General features: G+C 41.5%; 1 protein-coding gene across 1 annotated transcript in view; it reads right to left on the bottom strand.

The window, feature by feature from the left end:
- Positions 1–3,895: 3,895 nt before the first annotated feature.
- galnt9 (polypeptide N-acetylgalactosaminyltransferase 9) overlaps positions 3,896–20,958 on the bottom strand; it is a 96,013-nt gene continuing 78,950 nt past the window's right edge. Inside the window, exons 7-11 of the mRNA XM_030417536.1 lie at positions 16,636–16,821; positions 14,748–14,885; positions 11,867–11,962; positions 5,050–5,217; positions 3,896–4,911 (exon numbers count right to left, since the gene is read on the bottom strand). Coding sequence (XP_030273396.1) covers positions 4,765–4,911; positions 5,050–5,217; positions 11,867–11,962; positions 14,748–14,885; positions 16,636–16,821 — 735 coding nt within the window. The 3' untranslated portion in view covers positions 3,896–4,764. The remainder of the gene's footprint in view (positions 4,912–5,049; positions 5,218–11,866; positions 11,963–14,747; positions 14,886–16,635; positions 16,822–20,958) is intronic.

Genomic DNA, 20,958 nt, shown 5'->3' with positions numbered 1-20,958 from the left:
TCTCATGAGCTGTTGCTTTGTCTGGAACCTGAGACAAAAGTCAACATTTTCACAATATAACACTATTGCAAGAGTGATATGAAAAGATGCCAACCTGGACCGGGGAGGCCAACATTAACATTAGCTTAGTTTAGCATAAAAAAGTGGAAGCAGGGGAGATGCTTGCCTGGCTCGCTCCAAAATACTTGTGGTTTTGGCCCAGTGAGCACAGAAGTGCTAGCCGGTTGGATAAAATGTTTTTGTCAAGTAATAATTACACCATAGTATGAATTATAAGTGTAGAAAGGCTTTGGGATGAAGCACTTGGAAAACATATGCCCAATAAAAAAGTGATACCTACAAGTATACATACATATAAATTGCAACAAACAGTTAGATAGAGCCCCTTTAAACAAACAAAATAAAATGTGTAACTTTCTTTTTTTCATCGAACCGACTTTAAGTCTTTATGCTAGCTCCAAGTCCGGCCATAGCCATAAATAAAATGGATTTCACTTTATCCTTGTTCTCACCTAACGCCAGGAAATAAAGCAAAAGTGTATTTCCCCAAAAAGTTAGAATAGCACAAAACATTTTTTTCCACATTTTCAGTGTCGAAGTCAAAACTCCGATCAGGTAACTCATCTTCACTGTAGGGTTTCAGTATCTTGCTCAAGGACATTTCAGGAGAAGTGTGTTCCGTGACTCTAACACCAAACCACAGGCCTCTTTAAAAAGTACTATTCTGCAGAGGCACAGCCCGACCGTGCAGCATTTTTATACCCTGGTACGTTATAAGCCTATATCGAATTTATGTGAGTATTCTTTTATTTTCCCATTTTTGTGTCCGTGTAACTGGCACACTATTAAACAGCCAAAAATATGACAGGGGGAATGTTTCCTGTTATGTCAGCCCAGACAGAGAGTGAACACTGGGGACTATTAAAGAGGTGAAATACTGTATAGAGAAGTGATCATTTTATCTGGAGAAGGGCTCATAAACTCTGACATTAATCCATGCAGGAATGACCCACTCACAGTCCTCATAAAGTCTGGCTGTAACCCAGACCACGGACAAGATGAGGGGTTTTTCTATAATCCTCATTGATGGATTTGAGTTATAGTAGCCCACATGTCATTTTGATTCTGTTGTGAGTTTGATAAATATAGCTGTTGCTCGAAAGATAATGTCTGTAATATCTACATGATATCATTTACAGTAAAGTTATGTGGGTTTGTGTGTTTTCCCCTAAAACTTTGCTCGTTAAAACTTTCGGCACTCCCTCACCTATTGAGCCGACCATGTGTCCAGATCTCTGTTTTCCCAATGGCAGTAATTGCTGTCCGTTGCTCTGCAGATAAATAAAAACACAGATTGCTCTCCTGGCTCCCTCGTAGTTATGAATTTATGTGCAGACAGTATCAGTTCCTGGGAAGACCAGGAAATTAGCATCAATTTGGCCTCACAATGGAAGTGCTGCCTTTTGCATCTCTTGTGAGACACTGTTGAAAGCAAAACCCACCAGCCCCCCCGTATCCCCCAACCTACACCTGAACCTCCGCCCCCACCTCGCAGCCCCGCAGCTGTCTGAATAATGAAGTCACCTCTGCCGCTTGGCTGCAGCCCAGGCACAAAGAGAGTATTGTCAGTATCACAATGAGGAAGAACGAGGGTCCCCTGCTCATGAGACGGATGTGGTGTCCTTGTCACCCCCTCTTGCAACCCCGCAACCCCCAACAGCGCTTCCCGCCTCCGGCCCCCTGTCACACACATCTCACCACCACCCTCCCACCCTCCACGGCCCATCACTCACTGTCACTCTGTCATCCAATCTGAGGGAAAACGAAACCTTTAATTCAGACTCACCTTCCCTTTTCACCTGCTGCGACGAGCTCGCCAGCTTTTGTCTGCCGCTCATGCATGTAGCACGAATACACACAGGCAAAAACAAACATTATGCACGTAGCAACACTTATCTTGGGGACCACACACTCACTTTAATCCCCCTTTTTTTTAAATATGTAACCCATAACTTCAAATGAAAAATGTATTCTTGAGTGTGAAGCTGCCACTCATGCTTGTCTTCTTTATGCAGAATGGAGGCCTGGATTCAAAGACTCATTATGACTGTTGTGTATCCAAGATGATCACAGCCTCTCAGCAGTGTAAACCCTACAAAGGGTCTTAAATGCTCAGAGAGCTGATTTTCGGTGCAGAACCCCCACTTTGTTTCCAACAGTGATGATTTTTAAGAATATTTGTCCCGAACACACACACACGCACACACCACTTAATGTAAATACACCTAAGGCACATAAAGAGCTAAAGCTCTCACCCATCTGTGCCATACCTTCTCGGAGTTCACTGTAAATCGACTTTACAAGCAAGCCTCAGTGGCAGAGAGCTGGGACCCAGTGCATCCATTCATTCTATCAGGTAGGGTAACATTATTCTGCAGGTGTTAAGTCCAGGGGAAACCCATATTGCTTGAATAATAATTTCCCGGTTCAGGCTATTTCCTGACACAGGGGGCCGTGAGACATTGCACTGGCGGTGTGTTTGTAAACCTTGTCGCAGAGCAGAATAAGATATTACCTTGGGAGGGCTGAAGCAGTCTTCTTCTAGAGGACACACAGATGATGCATTGGTTATGTGAAATGATTAGAGGCAAAGATGCATGACGCGTGGCAAGTGCAAGGCAATCTCTGAGGGTAAACCAGCTGGAAACCAAATTAAAATGAGCCTTTGGTACATGCAGGTTGGAAAGCATGGCTAACCCCGGTAAAAAGGACTTTTCACTTTCCATTGCGTCCTAAAACGCTCAGTATATCCGAGGACTGGAGGACAGCCGAGAAATAGATTGGACACACAAGGTAGCCTCTTGTGAACGCAACAAATGTATTCAGTGCTTACTGGGTAGACAGCACTTTTTAGGTTACACCCTGTTGTATATGATGTCTGTGTTAAAAAGGGAGGAAAAGTCACATTTCTATATCTTGTACTCACAGCAAGTTTAAAAGAAGTCAGTATTATCAAACAAGCAAATCGTGTGACTATGCACGTTATGTCTACATATATAATGGCTGAGGACATAATAATTATAATCCTAATAAGATTAGTCATATTAATGACTTTATTTATGTAGCACCTTTCCTGTAAAGGAAAAAGGTGGATGTGCAAGTCACGAGCAAGGCTTATGTTACGTAACCCCCAAACTGATGTAGTTAATTCATTCTATCAAAGTTAGTTCTGATGGTAGTGAGCTGGTTTGCTCTCCACGGTAAGGGTAAAATAGCAAACGATTTAAAAGCTGTCTCACACTTTTGCTCTTGCATTTTTAGTTTTGGAAACAAAATATAACCAACCAATGCGAGTAAAGGCTTATTGTGCTTTGTCATGCTAGCCAAGCAGTGACTGGACAGTCATATAAATCTACCAATGTCGGTTAAGTAAATCCATTATAATGAATGTCAGTAAAAGTAACATATCAAGTTCCTGAAAATAGATCCCAGGCTTCTCTTAAACATCTTTTGATATTTAAGTTTAAAAGACTCTTTCAATTCATTCTCCCTTAACTGACATTTTGGCAGGACATGGGGGAAAAAAAAAAAAAAGGAAAACGTTTCTTTCTGGCAAAAAATAATTGGAAAGCTTTCAGTGCTTTCTGCAGACCTGTTATCCAGTGGGCGCCTTGGAACAATCACGGTACACAGGGCCACAAACCTGATGGAGGCTTGAGGTGGTTGTAAGTGCAGGCAAAACAAAAGAAGGGCAATTGTTCTGTTGCTGTAAGCAACTGGCTTTACAATGGTACAAAAGGAAATGTGTCATTTTTATGCAACGTGCAGGCGAGTACACTCGGGGAGCAAAACCTTGACACTGAATTCTTTGGAATGAGAGACGGAGAGAGGCGGCTCATCATAAAAATGATTTTATTATCCTAATCGTTATCAGAGGACGGATATCAATTATTCACTTTTTACAATATATTACTATCATTAGACTGTTTTTGTTATACATTGTTTTATATATTAATAGTTTTCAAATAATTTTGTACATGCTTTTGGGACTGACATTCCCTGGTCAGATTAAGCAGAAAAATGAGAAAAAAGGCACATGACTGCTCGCGTCCACGGAGAGCAATACAGTCCAAAGAAACAAAGAACTGTAGTGGTTTGTGTGAGTGCAGGTGAATGCCTCCCGATCAGATGATGGGCAGCCCCCCTTCTGAAGCCTGTTAAATGTCTTGCCAGGGCAGCGCGATATGTCCAAAGCAACTTTCCAAATCACAGCCCAAAATAATCATTCTGATGTGGTGATTGACAGCAACCGTATCTTTTGATTTGCTCAGATGCGCTCAGAAAAAAAAAACACTCAGCGCACTCTGTCTCATCTCCAAACATCTGATAGTTTTGTGTACGGTAGAAACAAAAGAATTATTAGGGTCTGGATCCACCTTCAGGGGCTGCGCTCAGGTGTCTTGTTTTCACTTGTTCTATACATGTAGCTGAGTGTCAGAAATGTGGGCCATTTCAAACGGCACAGCTTGCCGTGGGGTCTCTGCGAACGCGCGGCTCAGTAAAACACTCTGATTGATCATATTCTTCTTTAAGACTCAGTGTTGGAAAGCTCTGTGGCCTGAGGGAAGCTCAGTGTGCGGCGAAGTCTGCAGTGTGAAACACCACACACCACCAGTCCTCCCTCGTCTCTGAACCGTCCGATATTTGAGATCCAACTGGGACCTGAAACACTGCCCGGACTGTCTCAGAGGTTGGTCTCTGGCTTCAGTGTCTGGGATGCTTAATCCAGTTTCGTATCATCCACTTCTGACCAGAACATCTTTGGACCACCAGGCGAAGGCCAAAGTTGGCATCTTTGGACATTTCTACCTCCAAGCATCGACCAGTGTCCCTGCTGATGATCGGACCATTCTGGAACAAAAGCACATGAAAACATGACAAATGAACATGAATCCAGCATTGAATACGTCGCTGGGTAATTTTATTACATTTGGTGAATCTAAAGTATTGCAACGGCGATCCAGAAGAACAGACGCATCTCCCTTCTACCTGTGTGAAGTCCCAGAGCCGCTGGGAGGTCCTCGAAACAGTCTCACACTTCTTCAGCCTGGGAGTGCGTCCTCTGCCATCATCAACGAGGCATTTTGTGTCAGGCAGGAAGGTGGTCGACCCCAGGGGTCCAAGCTGGAGAAGCCCCTCGGTGGAGTAGCGGGCGAGCTGCAGCACAGAGATAACCAACGTGTTACACTGCTAGACTCACTGTAGCAGCAATCATGGCTTCAACTAACAAACACTTGACATCGGCGGAGGGCAGCGGCTGTAAATGTGCTGCGGTGAGAAAAAACTCAATGTGGTTTGAAGTGATGCTGTTCGTCGCTCGGCAGCAGCAGAAGCAGTGCAGCTGAGAAAAAGAGGTTTCGAATGTTGATGTTGTTCTGTGTGACATATGGAAAAAATGTGATGCCTTATTTTCGTCTTTTTTTAAGCAGATTAGTTTACATAAAAAATAATTACAATCGACCATGCATAATACATAAAATATGCATACTGCACAACGCCCTAAAAAAAACACTATCTAGTATAAGGAGTGAGTCTACCCAGCTCGTTTTTTTCAGACCTGGTCCATGGGACCGTCTGCCCTGCATGTTTTAGACGTCTCCCTGAACAGGGCGTTATCAGGCTCCAGCAGAGCTCGACGATGAGCTGTTCTTATACACATAGGCATCATTACTTTGTTTAACTTTAACCATTTAACAGAAACACTTCTTAGTCCTAATAAAAAACACAGAGGCTGCGTCTCCTTATAGAATGTCGCCTCGTTAAATATTTTAGTGCTCAGCGCTGCACGGAAACGACAGCGTACAGCTTATTAATGCCACAATATTTCCCTAAACCAAAAACTTGATCCCTCACTGTTTAATCCGACACATGAAAGGCCTCGGTGACGATAAGTATCTATTACGTAAGGGTACAGTAGAGATTGCATTTATTATTTATGGATGTGATCCTCTCTGAAAAACGAGATGCCAAAGATAGGGAGGTCTTTAGTGCTACATCAGCTCTGCTTTGAGGGAGGACACACATTCATGACTTTCCTGGATAACACACACACGCACACACACACACACACGCACACATACACACACACACACACACACACACACACTGTGTTCTGTTAAAGGAAAGGTAAGGCAGTTATGTTGTGTTCATCCTGGAAGAACAGTATGCCTCTGAATCCAAACTTAAAAGCCGATTTATGAACAATATGCTTCATTAATGCAAAAATAATATCTATTCCATCCCCAGTGTGATTTAATTTAGTAAATCTTTAAGCGATAACAGATTTTTGGATACATTGACATTTTAAATGTACAATTATCAAAAGCTATCATTGTACCTAGAGTCCAAGATCTTGCGATCGTTGATCGATTTAATCATGTAAATGCTTCCTCTTAACTGAAATCACTTTGAGTGGAGGACTTCTGGAGAATGGATGAAGAAAAGTGGAACTGCAGTAAGTGGCCTGTGTGGGTGCTTCTCCTTGAGGGAAAAGTGAAAGCAGGTAGTTTTTAATTTAATGGTCCGCCCCTAAAGAGCCACTTGGAGTGGATAAAAAACTACTACAGCATCACTTTGCGTGTCACTTGATGTTCACCGGAGCTGGTAGGCTGAGGACGGTGATAGGGACGTTCTGCGGGGGGGACTTTTTAAACAATCCAAACAATTAGAGCAGGAGACAGATGATGTTGGACACCTGGTGTTTTCTTTTGTTCTCCAGGTGGCAGCGTAAAGGTCGTTTTTACAGGGAGTTTGATTAAGAACTCTTCATGGCACTTTGCATTTCTGTCCTGGGCCTTTTCGGGGTTGTAAGGCTCTAAGCTGATTTATCCGTGGTGTAAACTATGACTGGGCACAAGAAAAAACCTCCCTCTAATCCGCTCTAATACCTGTTTACAGCTCAGTCTGGCAGCCTTTTATACGCTAATACATTTAAAATGGGACCATAACAAATAATTAACACACGGAAATGATTCTGCCAAGCCAATTAACCTGTGCCTCGTGCAGCAACATTAGACGCTCCATTGCCTTCCGTGAAAGTTCTACAGCCACTTTTTTGGAGGTCGAGCTAATCGCAAGTTTCTTAATTAGCTCATTAATGGTGAAACGGCGTGACAATGTAAATATAAGATGGAGTGGTTGTGCGTTGTATTGAGTAATAATCTCCACATTTCTACCTTTGCCTGTGCCTTGCTCCACCAGGAAGTTATGAGTGAGTTCACGCAGCAGATTATGACAAACGAAGAAGACTTAAGAGGCCCCGCAGCATAAGCAGTACAGAGGGTGTCCATCAGCACCATGCACGCCCAAGTGCGCGACACATAGCTGGGATTCTTTGTGAGAGGGAACCCAAGAAGACTGAATTCAGGTCTGAGGACCCTGTTTGTTCGCAGCAAAAGTATTAAATTAATTCATATGGTCTGAATGAACGGAAATGGAAAAAAGAAAAAGAAAGAAGAAGAATATTTGTGTACCAGATGACTGCCTCTGTTTTGTCTTTCAAAAATATATATTTCATTTATTTATTTATTTTTTTTAAATATTTTTTTATTTGCTCATGTACACAGCATCACAAATTATGCTGCGATGTTGTTATACAGTATGGAAAATGTACAGATTATCTTTTCTGTGTCAGTGCCTACACCATTGTTTCTATGGGCACAGTGAATAAACAAGACTGCAAGGACCCCGTGAAAAGTAAGTCATTAAGATTGTTTCAGAATGTGACATGTAAAATGGACTCTGTTACAATTTGTTGCAATTAACATATGTCCACTTTTTTATTGGCCATGTGTGAGTACACTGCAATGCGATGTGGAAAATGAGACCTTCCCTGTCTCCCTGGGTTGTCTATACAAGCCAGTGGACAATTTGATTGAGTTGTCTTAGCTGGACTGCGGAACTCTTTGCAGAGGACAGTCCAAAAGATGTGACTAAATGCATGTTCTAGAGGGCCTTGTCTTAGTGCCTCTCTCCCTGAGAGAGCAACTGCAGTTAATATTCAATTAGAAATGGAGTCCTCTTAAAAGGCCGCCAGAGCCCTATTAACAGTTGGATTTTAAAAATGATTTATTTACATGAACAGCACTGAGATCTTTGTTGGTGTTTTTGATGAAACCTGGTTCTCAGACATCAGACAAACAGACATCTCAGAAACACAACGACAGCAAACTAAATCCTTGATGCAAATGTGCAGCAATATTAGAATAATGCTTAAAATGTGAATAAGGTACACTAATCAAACAGTATTTTTTTGTGGTTAAAGGAGGAACATTAGCTCAGCAGTGTGCGCTGATGTGTAAATGAAAACAGTTAAATCCATCAACCTCTGATTAGAGGAAAGCTGAATGAGAGTGCGATGTGATGAAACGCGGCCGTCCGCTGTGTTTAGGTTTATTAAAATGACACCAGGCTGAATACGGAATCACCACACACACCTCTGCACACATCAGACTGGTCGGTGTTCTGCCTCTTTATGCAAGAGACGCCAATTACCAGGGCACTTTAATCCTGTCACGGCCTCCTTTCAAACTTCATTTCAAACCAATATTGTCATTCCATGTTTTATTATTTAAATGCTCATCAGCAGAAAGGAAGTGAGGGAGACGATACATCATTTAGTTTAACAGACTACTGCGTAGCGTGTGTGTGTGTGTGTGTTTGTGTGTGTGAGTATCAGCAGGCTTTGTAGCTCCTCCAACATAATTTCACTGCATCAGACAAAGGTGGGACGTTATCCATGATTTAGATTTCCACTGGGAGAGCTGGCAGAGAGAGACTCATTCGTTACAAACTACAATAGGGATTTATTTCTGGCCAATTACGTTCTTTTTTTTCATAAGTAAAAGAAGCAGCGGTAAAAAAAGTCATGCCAAATCACAGTGTCATACCAAATTAAATTCTGCCTGCTCACAGTAATGTCGGCCATCACTGTAATCTAATGATAAGAAGACACAAAATTCATCTCCATTTGCTTGTTTTCCATTGGGATCGGGATTCAAAGAGCCGGCGAGGCTTTACATTACTGGAGGCCGGTGAGCTCTCACTGCAGAAGAAAAAGAGGAGAGGCGGGTGAGCTGCTGGCCCCCCCCCCTCGTCATACAGACAGATAATGAACATGTCACTCAAAAAGCAAGGGAGGACGTCGGGAAAGGTGGGGAATGTACTAAAGTGATACACAAATAGCATTTGGATGATTTGTCTTCAGTGTTATCTTTTGTTCCACCGCACAAAAGGAAAATAGGCACGGAAACAGGACAACAGGCTCCCACCCACAGTGCAGTGCCATTTGTCCTGGTGTCTATTCAAGCAAATTATTATGCTGAGCACACAAGGTCTTTCTTTCAGCAGCATCAGACTGCATATTCATATAACTACCTGAATAAAGAGTAGAAAGGTACAGAGATTTATAGATTATATGGAGATTTTCAGGTCTTCGAAGAAGTGTTGACCTTGAGTTTTATTCATTCGCATCAAGCTTATATAAACAAATTGATGTTCAAGCATTTGGTGACAATTTTTAAAAGCCACCTTTATTTTATGTTAATTGAACTTTAGTTAATAGTTATTTCACTGTTAACAAATATTTGAAATGCTTTACAAACCATGTATTCAGCATTTGTTTTCAAACTGATGTTTATAAGCCTTTACAATTGCTAAATACATGGTTTATGAAGGATTCTGTTGTTGCTTTACAGTGAATTAACTGTTACCTCAGGTTGAATTATAAAAAGAAAAAAAAAAAGACCCTTTATTAATGATGGTTATGATAAAGTGTTTGAAAATAAAATCTGTGAATCAGTTTTGAAAAACATCACTTAATCACATCACATAGGCAAAGAGCATCTTTGGGAAACATATATAATAAACAATCCCATAAATTGTAAGAAGCCTAGAAAAAAAAGGAGCAGACTGGGTGCAAGGATCAAAGTGGGTAGCACTCCAACAAAGTGTGTTTGGAGCCGGAACATTTTAAAGTAGAGTCGCGGAAAACGTCTCGCCCACACGTTGCAGCATAAGAAGTGAGCAGAGATTAAAACAATAATAAAGGGCACAGAGACAATGTTTATCCACAAAATAAATTGCTTTTGACGGGGCTGCTTTTCACTGACACAATCTATAGCTCTCTGTAACTCAAGTTATTGACCATGATCTCAGAGAATTGATGTGGCTGACACTGTGTGTTTTGATTGCATACTGCGAGTCCTTATTTGGTCCATTTCACTTCAAACGCATCATTTGTCAAAACTCCTGTAATTTGGCTGCTTAGGTTCTGACATTCATAAGAAGTGTCAATCAAATAAGACGGGAGGCAGCTTTGTCATGTGACTCTGTGAGTGGCAACAGGAGAGGAAGAGAGAGAGAGAACAAAAGACAGAGAAATAGTAGAGCTGAGAGGGAGTGTATCCAAAAGAGAAAAGCCTGCGAGGAAAGTGGCGCTTAATGCTGATGTCTTCACGAGCAGGGGACATGTTTTAAAAAAAGACAAAACATCATGTTATGTTAATAGCATCATGTTAATAAACATCATATCATGACAAGCTTTCCAAAGTTGTTAGATTGTTTCTTTAAAAACTGTATCATATGGAAAGCAGAGGATGCACGCGTGAAAATACACTGGGGATTTTTTTTTTTTTTTTTAAATAATACAACAAACCTGGTATATATGTGATCTGCTGAGAACAGAGTGAATATGGAGATTGTCCATCACTTAAAATGAAAAGATCTATGTTTTCAGAAGGTTAACATTGATTTAAACTGAAGGGAGCCTTTCAGCTAATGCTAATAATTACAAAAAATAATAATAAATTGCTACTGAACTTTATTCAGTAGTAGTTTGCACATATTTTGAGATATGGTTCAACTTTGACCCTGAAGCGGTCCATCAGTGCATCTCATGGTTCACACTTTGTTCTGATTCTTTGAATTCAATTACAGCTTTTCTATCATATGTATTTGTTTCTTTTACTCTGATTTCCTTCCCTCTTTATTTATTTTACAACAATTAGAATCTACCTTACCTTCTGGCAGATAGTAATAATTATTAGCACCAGATGCGTTTATTTAATGTTTTCTTAAGAGCGTGTCGACTTTCACATTCATAATTATTTTACATAAATATCGAGTTTGGTGACCTCCATGCGACCTCAGCTTCAAAACAGAACAGCTTGTTGACTGTCAGTAAGCCAGCATCTCGCTAATTCAACATCCATGAGTACGCTGACAAACATCTTTGGTGGATTATTACTTTTCAAACCAGGATACTTGTAAGTAAATGTGTGATAAAATCCACACACAGGTTTATTTTTTGCTTAAGTAGCTCCCAGATGTAAGTTTACAATTCCCAGTATTTAAAGTTTTTGGTAACTACTTCACTGATGATTTGGAATTTAATCTAATAATTGCCCTAAAATCACCTAAAGGCTTCAGTGGGAGAATTGCCGGGGGGTCTATAGCCCTGTTAAATGAGAGGCAATCATGGAAAACACATTTTCCTCAATAGTACTGTTGTTAACAACTCCTTATTAAATATAAAGTGATTTCACTTCTATGGGACTTGAAGAGGAGAGTAATTATATCCCGAAAAAGAGTCGTCAAGTGTTGAAAATGCAGAAATATGTTGATTTGTACATCTAAGAAAAAGGATTTATATTTCTCAGGAGGGTACACAAACTTGCAAAGTTATTTTGGAAGATTAAATAAGATACACTGACTGGCTGTCAGCTCAGCTCATTGCACTATTGACTGGACATGGCTGCTTAATGAGTACAGTGGTGAACATGGACACACACACAGCTCTGGGTCTGACCTGGGAGGACATGCCGTGGCAGGGGTAGAGGATGGCTTTGTCGTCGTCCTCGGAGCCCTGGTCCAGGCAGTAGCCGCTCGCTTTGCTGTTCCTCACCTGAAAGACAACCGGGGAGTTACTGGTGCTTAATGAGTGTTTGAATTTTTAAAGAACAGATTATGGTGGCAGCTGGGAAGAGACAAGAGAGAAGGTAGAGTAGGTACAGTAGATGGCAGGTGCATGGCCATATGGATTATTATGTTCATTCAACCTGCTGCAAGTTAGAAGATTTAGACAGCGCTCCCATTAGATACTGTACAACGCTACAGACTGACGGCACCACCTAAAGCCATAATATGTAACATTTGTCTGATTATTATGATCACCTTTACCCCATCTCGATGCTATAAATTGGGGGAAATAAAAACACCAGATGATAAATCGGAAAGTGAGAAAGGAAGTCGTTGAACAAGCTTGTTCACCACTCCGTTGTCAATTATTGTTTGTATTGCTCACTCGTGATTGTCCGTGGTTCTGATCAGCAAAGTTGGCTGTTTAACAATGAAGACAACAACTCCCACGATCCCGTGCTGCTTCCCCACGTCATCAAACTCTGACTTCTGCCAGGAAATAGTCAAGCACAGTACCCTTGAGAGGCTGGAACTTATTGGTTATTCACTCAGGTTTTTGTGTTGAATAAACAAATTAAATACAGCATGTAAATCAATGACTTTAATGGCGCTGGTAGGTTGATTTTGTAATCTTTGGACAGAGCCAGGTTAGCTGTGTCATTATCTCTACTTTATACTCTTTTGCTAAACTAAGCTAAGCTAACTGTCTAATAGATGTAGCTTTAGGTTAAGCACACAAACATGAGAGAGCTATCAATCGTCTGTTGGCAAGAAGATGAGAAAAGCATATTTCCCATAATTGTTGTGCTCAATGGCGACCGATCAGGCAGCTGACTAGGCTCAGAGCACGTTGAAGCCACAGACGGTTACTTTTTTAATATCAATAACTTCAGTCTGTCTTCAAACTCAGCGCCGACTGGACGATGTTTAAGAGCTGCTTAGCAGAGCAGAGACAGATGGAATGATATTAACAAGCCGGCAGACCTAACTTCAGCCCTAAACACGTCATTGCTGTTCACATCACAGCCGAGCCGAGCCAGAGGCGACAGATACCTGTGACAACTGCAGGGCTGATTGATCTGGGAGTGGTTTTGGCCAGTGTGAAAGGGGTATCGGTTAAAAATTGATCTCATTCTTTGCTATGGAGCAGCAGCCAGTGCTCAATTTATAAATCAGTAGGTCCCAGAGCTGCTCTGGCTGGTCAGGAAGAGGGAAATAGATCTACAGAACTGGATATTATTAGATTTTACACACGTATTTACACATTTTGATTGTGATTAAGGAGGTGTCAGTAGCAGTCTGAGAGGTCCCGGATTCCTGTTCCAGCAGGATCTTGGAAAAATTAAGCCCTGGGAGCGGATGATCCACAAAAAAACATGGGAAAGGAAATTGTCACTCAAAATAATCTCTACTGTTTGCTTAAATCCCCAAATTTGATCAGGAAGCTTTTATCAAATCCGAGTACATATTAACATGGTGATGCTCAAAAATTAGTTCCTGCTTACTGGCTGCTGTTTCATCAAAAGTACATGAAGAATTGAATCTGGAAGCAAATCAATTCTGTGCGTGTCACATCGCTCCCTGTCTACCAGACCCATTGTGGCTCGCTCACACAGCAGAGTCTCATATCATCTCAAAGTGATGACCTGGCCATGATAGCATATCATCACGCGGTGACCAGCCCCGGCTCTGTCTCTCCCTCCAGGCCTCCAGATGGTGGTGTGCACTGAGCGTGAGCTCCGGCTCTGTGTGATTTGAATGCATACGGCTTCATTTCCAGGTTGTGACATATCTATCGTGTGCTGTTGTCAGGGAAGGTTCCACTCGGCTGGTCTGGTCAGCTTGGCCTAGCACGGCGCTGATGCTCAGTGACAGATGAGACTCACTTCTGTTGCTGCTGCTGCAGCCGCGTGGCAACACAAGGCTTGTCGACAGATCTGAAATAGTGCCACTTAAGTGGCTGCCACTCCGAGGAATCCATTAGCTGCATGCCAGAGCCGAAACAGGCGGCAGGGGAAACAAACAGGAGAGGTAAACTCACACTACTTTGATGAATCTGGAGGTTGGTTTTGATATAATCCAACATTGCATTGTTCCACAGTATTTTGATTTGCTTCTGTTTTCCACTGTTGAAATTGATATGACAAAAAAATTTATATTTGAGCGAAATACCCCTGATTACTCTCTCCAATGTTCAATTCTTCAACCTTTCATTATCCTGTTTTCTCCCCCACTGTGCTGCGTGCACAGCGGAGCAAAACAATTAAGTTGGAATGGAACACTAATAAGTGTTTCATTAGAACTTATCCTGAGGAAATTGCATCTAATCCTGCGTGGTGACGCCACACTACCATAGAAACGACAGTATCTTAACTTTACCGGCTATATTGAATTTATATCTATTTTGTTTTTGGTATATACTGATGTTGGCGCATCACTGTCATGATGCCTGGTTGTTTGTCTGCACATTTCGGTTTGTGTTTTCATGCAAACTAAAGCAGATTTCATTGAGCTGTCAGCGTCTCTGTTGCGAAGAGATGTGTCTCAAAAAACATTGTCACAGAAAAGAAATCCTGATAATGCACAGCTCACGAATTAATTAAAAGTTCACACTCAATTTCTGTATTTATCATCTGTGCAATCAAATTAGCTGTCTCAGTGTGTGCACCCTCTCTAAACCACAGCCCTGTAATAAAATTACAGATGATGATGCAGAAAAATTAACATGCAGAGCGTTTCCAATAATCCTGTTAGCAAAGTATCTCTCTCACCTCGCCGTATGTGATGGTGTTGTTGTAGATCCGCATCTCTGGGTAGACGTGTTCAAGGTACCAGCGGAAGCTCCGACACTGCAGCCTTTTCCTTAAGGCCAAGCGCTCCGAGACATCCCCGAAGTCTACCCCTGGGTTCTGTCAACAAACGGTGCAAAACAAAGAAAGAAGAAAAAAAAAGAAGCTCAGCCGGCGGGTGCTTTACATAAGAAACAAGCGGGAGCGCTAGCTGCTGGAGAAATGGAAGACGCGAGGGTGTCGAGGTGCTGAGAGGACACAACAAGCATTTAGTTAAGAGATGGATAGATGCGCCTGTCATGTGGGACCTTCATTGTTCTTTCATTAGACATGATCTGTGCTGAGCAAATTCTAATCAGCTGCTTAATTATGAGTCCTCACGGCCCTGCCTGCATTATGGAGGTGGCTTCCCAGATTGATTAGGGGAATGCCTAATAGCTGTGCTGCCTCGCACACAGGCCTGACACACACACGCACACACGCAAAGCCCATCAGTATGTGCATATACGATAAACTGCTTACATGTGCATAAATATGCAAAAAAAAAACAAACACTGTGTCGTTGTACAGAATATACACTCCATGGATATCAAGGGGACAATGGCCTTCCTATGAAGATCAATGCAAAGGAACACAAACACACCACTGTTTTACTGCCAGACAGTGTTTCCAGGCAAATCGTCCTCTCCAGTTCCCCCTTCACTCTCTGTTGGAGTCTACAGCCAGCTGCTGAACTTGCCTCCGACATCTGTTAATAATGACCTGGAAATGTCCACTTTCTTTGTACCATAAAACAACACTAACAAATGCATTCAATTTCACTGAGATGTTTTGTTTGGTATTTGGACTTGGGGGCTGGCCACTGTGGTGCATCATAAAGCCTTCCCCCCAGCTGAAGTAATTGTGCGCTCAGTGGGCACCTCAGACAATAACAAGAAACTGTGATTGTGCGTACGGGCGGGTTCTGGAGGGAGGAAGAAGGGGGAGGTTGATGGAATAATCGTAGCGTTAGATCTTTGTACTGTACACAAAATAAGTCTGCGCCACAGGACAGCTGGGGTAATAACGTGCCATACCACTGTGTTCGTAATTACACTGGAGAAGGGATGTGGCCTGATTGGCTAGTTTGTCAAAGACCCCCCCAACACACCCTCAAGGATGCGCACACACACACACTCACACACACACACACACGCACACACACACACACACACACACACACACACACACACACACACACACACACACACACACACACACACAGTTGGCACTTCCTACCTGCACTTAGCGAGTTCTCATGTAATGCTGTTTGTGCCAGATTTCTAGATGGCATGCAGGCATCGGCAACACATCAGACCGGCGTGCGACTGCCACTCAGCCCGTTATTATTTTGTTGTGAACAGCAGTGTGTTGTTTTGGGCAGCGTTCAAAGGCCTTCACCGAAGTCCTTCACTGACAATCATCTCATTCTGCCTGTCTGAGGACGCAATTAGGATTCAATATTAAACTCTTTATTAATGAAAGTAGCTGTTTATTATTTTGCAGCTCATCTCAAAAAGACCCTTGAAAGCAATTAAGCTAAAGTGATGTGTATGAAAATAGACTGATTAGACTGGAGGCTCCTCTCTTTCACTTGGTGCACCTCTGCTGTATGTTCGGAGGGAGAATCCGCGGCTTCCTTGCGTTGCCTTTACTCTGCTGGCAGTGTGAAGGTCAAGTGGAATGAAATCTGAATTTTGAATTTCTATTGACTGATGTATCCGGAGAACCGGGCCGTGTGTCTGAATGAGCAAGTGCGAAGGGAACAGAGTGGGCGAAGGGGAGCTTAGGGATTGAGGGAGGGAGTGATCTAAGACGGAGAAACACTTACGTTCATGGGAATGTTCCAGGCCATGTAGACGTGAGATTTGTATTCATCCATCCACACCTCGGCAGCCCGCAGGGCATTGCGCTTAGCGTAGTAATCTATGTCATTGTTGTAGGGCTTCTTGGTGCGCTCGATGTGAGCCACTCTGGCACATGGGAGGACTTCCATACTGCCGCCACACTGCCACACCTAGAAAGAAGCAAGAAATAGAGTCTATGTGTCAGTCAAATGTGGATTTATGCAAGAACAAACTTTTTCTACTAGTAGCACTAGTGGTCCTTACTTAAAATTTTAGGAGCACCAGCACAAACATGGAAAACATTCATATTTTTGTCATTTAACAGATAAATCCTTTGGTAATACAGAGAGGTTTACATCAATAACAATGTGTTTTATTTTGAAAGACAAAATGAAGCAGTGCTTTACATGAAAGTAATTTTACATGACTTCCTCAAACCGGATATTATAAAAATCATCAACTGATAGGAGATAGTTTTAACCTTGTTTGAATATTGTTAAAAGGTATGGTTGTGTTGAGAGTGCTCTTCAAGTATCTTCAGACATCAGAGTCAACAGAACTCAGCTGAAAGTTCATAACAGCGTACATAATGAGGAAGTGGATCAAGTGGATTTTTATTGATTTGTTGTTATTGCTGTGGCAGCTGTGGCAAAACAATACCAGCAGAAATGCGGCTCCTGGTGTTTTGTATAACCTACAATGATATTTAAGAAAAAAAGAAGAACAACACAACTGCCACATTTAAAAGTTACACTGATGCTCATAATTGTACAATTTAGTTGCACTCTTTCTATAAATGGCTGAAAAATGCAACTAAATAGTCATAATGAGAAGGAAAAGTAGGCTTTATTTCCATTGTCTTTGTGTACTGAACATTTTTCTTTCACAATATTGCTCACCAGAAGTTTGGATTCCAATCAGACTCAAATCACGAATATGATGCAACTGAAATGTTTCATTTCTAGCTTCGAAAAGAGTCTTTTAAACAGATTGACCATTAGGATTCGTTTGTGAATAATGCTGCAGAGGTATGAAAAGTTTATGTGGCCATATTGTGACCGTTTCATCCACATTGTTAACTTCCATCTGACATGGCGTCAGACTGAAAACAGTCCTTTGAGGAGGAAACCTGCCTGAATATCAAGCATCACAGGGATTAAAGGATTATTCTGGTTTATCATATTCTGGTTTCAACTGGTCACAATAACACTGTACTAACAAAGTAATTTTAGATTACCTGGAACAAAGCAGTTTTGCAACAACAAATTCAGCCCAGACGAAATAGCGCCATCAGCAAATCAGTAAACACAGCGACAGTTCAGTCAGATTATCTGATCACTGTATTTCAAGGTTAATCCAAAAGCAGGTACAGCTGTAATGTCGCTGATAATCCTTGCACAGGAAAACTGTGTGAGAACACAAATACATCAAGCACTGAAGGTCATAGTCTGGAGTTTATTCAAAACCTGCTGGATTGTCCTGATACTTGTGCTTCTTGCCAGGGTTCAAAGTTAATGTTTTTTTCACTTGCCCAGCCAGGTGGGTCAAGAATCTACCTGCTGCTTCCTTCAAAATAAACTGGTTTACAAATTAGCTGTAATCAAATAACAACAAAGAGAAGAGTCAACTGTCATGTTTAATCTTTGAGTAAATGAATCAGAACAAGAAGACTGTTTGTCATAGCTGCAAAGCAGCGCCGCCAACCAAATAATATCATGTTTCCGGGATACATTAATATTTGCTTGTGCTTCCGCCAGGAAATGTCTTTGCAAGCTCCCATTTACTCGCAAGTGCTGAATTAGTTGGCATGTGTGTCTCTTGGAATAGAGAAGAGAGAGGAGAAGGAGTGTGGAGAAGGTGAGATGGCTCACTCTTCAACTATTTCCTTCATCCAACCTGGATTCTAGTAAATTAGTTGTTGGTCTGCTAGCCTGATGACGTATTTTACCTGCCCAGGGCGATCCTTAGCATTGAGCCCAGCTTGGCCCATCTTATCTCTTTGAAGCAACCTCACCACAGTTCTTGATATTAACAATGTACTGAGTTAGTCCGATGTAATCTTTACCAATGGGCAGTAAGGCCAAAACCACTAAAATAATGACGAGTGTACTGCATTTAAACGTTTTAATGACCTTCTGCAGCATAATGCCCCAATCCTCCGTCCATTAGCATGCTTTGTTCAAAATAGCCACAGTTCGCCAAATTATGCAGGCACAGAAAATCCTGCCACTGCATAAATCCATTCAAATTTGACAAACACACTATTCATGGTTTTGTTTACCAATATGAAATCTTGCATTGTATCGTAATAAACTTAAACTAAAATCATTGCAGATCTGATGCTGAAGATCAGGAACATGAGGAGGAAAACAACCACATATTCATCTCTATTGACACCAATTTCAACTTAAGGGCTAAATGTGTCATAACTGGACCTACTGCTGAACATATAACATGTACTTATTGACATAATGTGAAAAACTCTAGTTCAGAAACAAGTTTAGGCAGATATAGACCACCACTTTTTGCCAGTTTCTTTCTTTACCTTGACACACACAAGTATTTGCTTATATGCTTCACTTGGGTGCATGACAAGTTGCTCTGTGGGCTTATGGCCCATAAATAAAAGAAGTCCATGGGGTGTTGCCGAGGACAACCAGAAAACCCTGACACTATGAATGCTGTGTGTATGGCATAAGGTATAATATATAAAGCAAGGCAGTAAATATATGTCGTCCTGAAACCATCAATCACAGCACAAGGTATTGATTGATTGTTGACGCATGGATGCTGTGACACTCGTCCGACATCCTCGAAGTACGAAAATAGTGACAAGCCGCCGCATGGCAGTAAAACAGTCATATCAAGATCTGAATTTTAAAACTATAAAAAAAAAACAAAAAAAAAAAACCCATCAATATACAGCATGCAAATCTGCAGATCTATGCCATGCTGCGGGAGAGTGGCCCAGGAGTTACACACTCGCGCAACATCATCAGAATGCCACGGCATATGGTAATGTCGTTCCAGTCGTACAAACTGCGGAGCCTTCACCACCCACAGGCTCTTAATGATGATCGTCACAATGCGTAACAGATGTTCTGATCCATTAACTTCTCTCTGAACCCAAAACGATACCCCCTGCAAGGAGAAAACTGCTGTAGAACTACTTTCCTAATTAAGTCCAGAGGAGGGGTGAAGCCTGTGTCAAGCTGACCATGTTTATTTAATGCCGTGCAAGTAAATACAGCTTCTTGTGCCTCGGGGCATGTTTATAATATTCATGTTCGGAGTGAAGTTTATTCAAACTTTGGATCCTTCCGCCCATAGTTGTGCTCCCTTGCCAGGCTGGAACAGGGCCATTGAATTGATAAGATACACTGAGAAGTTAACTCTTTCTCGTTTGCGATTATGAAACAAATGTGAATACCCAATAAAGACTCACTAGCTACTATATTAATATTAATGTAGTGTCTTGTTGAACTTTCAAAATATAAGCAACAAAACTACTTGGTTAGGTTTATGAAAAGTATTACTACCTCGAAACAGTCACATTCACTATCTACTGTCTTTGCACAGGAGAAAAGCATGAGAATCCTGGTTGAAGCCAGTGAATAGTCAGTGGTGATTGTTTTAAGAAGGTAGTTGTTTTAAACCAAACCATGATGTTTTCGTAAACCTAACCCAGTAAAGTCCTGTGACAGACCAATCCAACCAAACTTCCTCCCGATGCAGGCTTTCTTTCTCTTTTTACTAATGTTTGTCATCTGCTGCAATTGTTATCGCCTCCCGTTGATACTCCACCTTCATATACATATATATTTTCGCACCTAGGCGAGACAAGCACTGACACAAGCCATCCTCTGGTGGACCAGTGCGCCTATTACAAGATTTGGCATGAGACTGGGCCGGATGATGCCTTGCTTTCCACGAAGGGGCACAAAAATCAAAAGTAACGGTGATGCAGTTGTGAAATTATGAAGAGTTATTCAATACTTGGTGGGACGAACAACTTAAGGTTAGGAGGCTCAAAAATAATAATAAGCAGCAGCAGATTCAAGGTTAATCATGATCAACTCATTAAAAAATAAATCTATGTCGTATTTTTGTTATTCTCAATAATTCCAATTAAATAAAGGATTTCTCAAATTTGTCCAGCTTCCTTTCACGGTCAGTGATTCTCAGCACCAAGACTTACTGATGATGTAAACAAAAAAAAAACACCCGCTAATTTACAACACAATACAAATCAGCTAAATAAGTTCATAAAACAGCTGGTGGCTGTGGATTTTGCCAAAATGTTACCC

Source organism: Sparus aurata, chromosome 5, assembly GCF_900880675.1.
Source record: "Sparus aurata chromosome 5, fSpaAur1.1, whole genome shotgun sequence".
NCBI lineage: Eukaryota > Metazoa > Chordata > Actinopteri > Spariformes > Sparidae > Sparus > Sparus aurata.
Note: the sequence above shows the minus strand (reverse complement) of the source record. Positions and strands in the feature narration are given on the sequence as shown.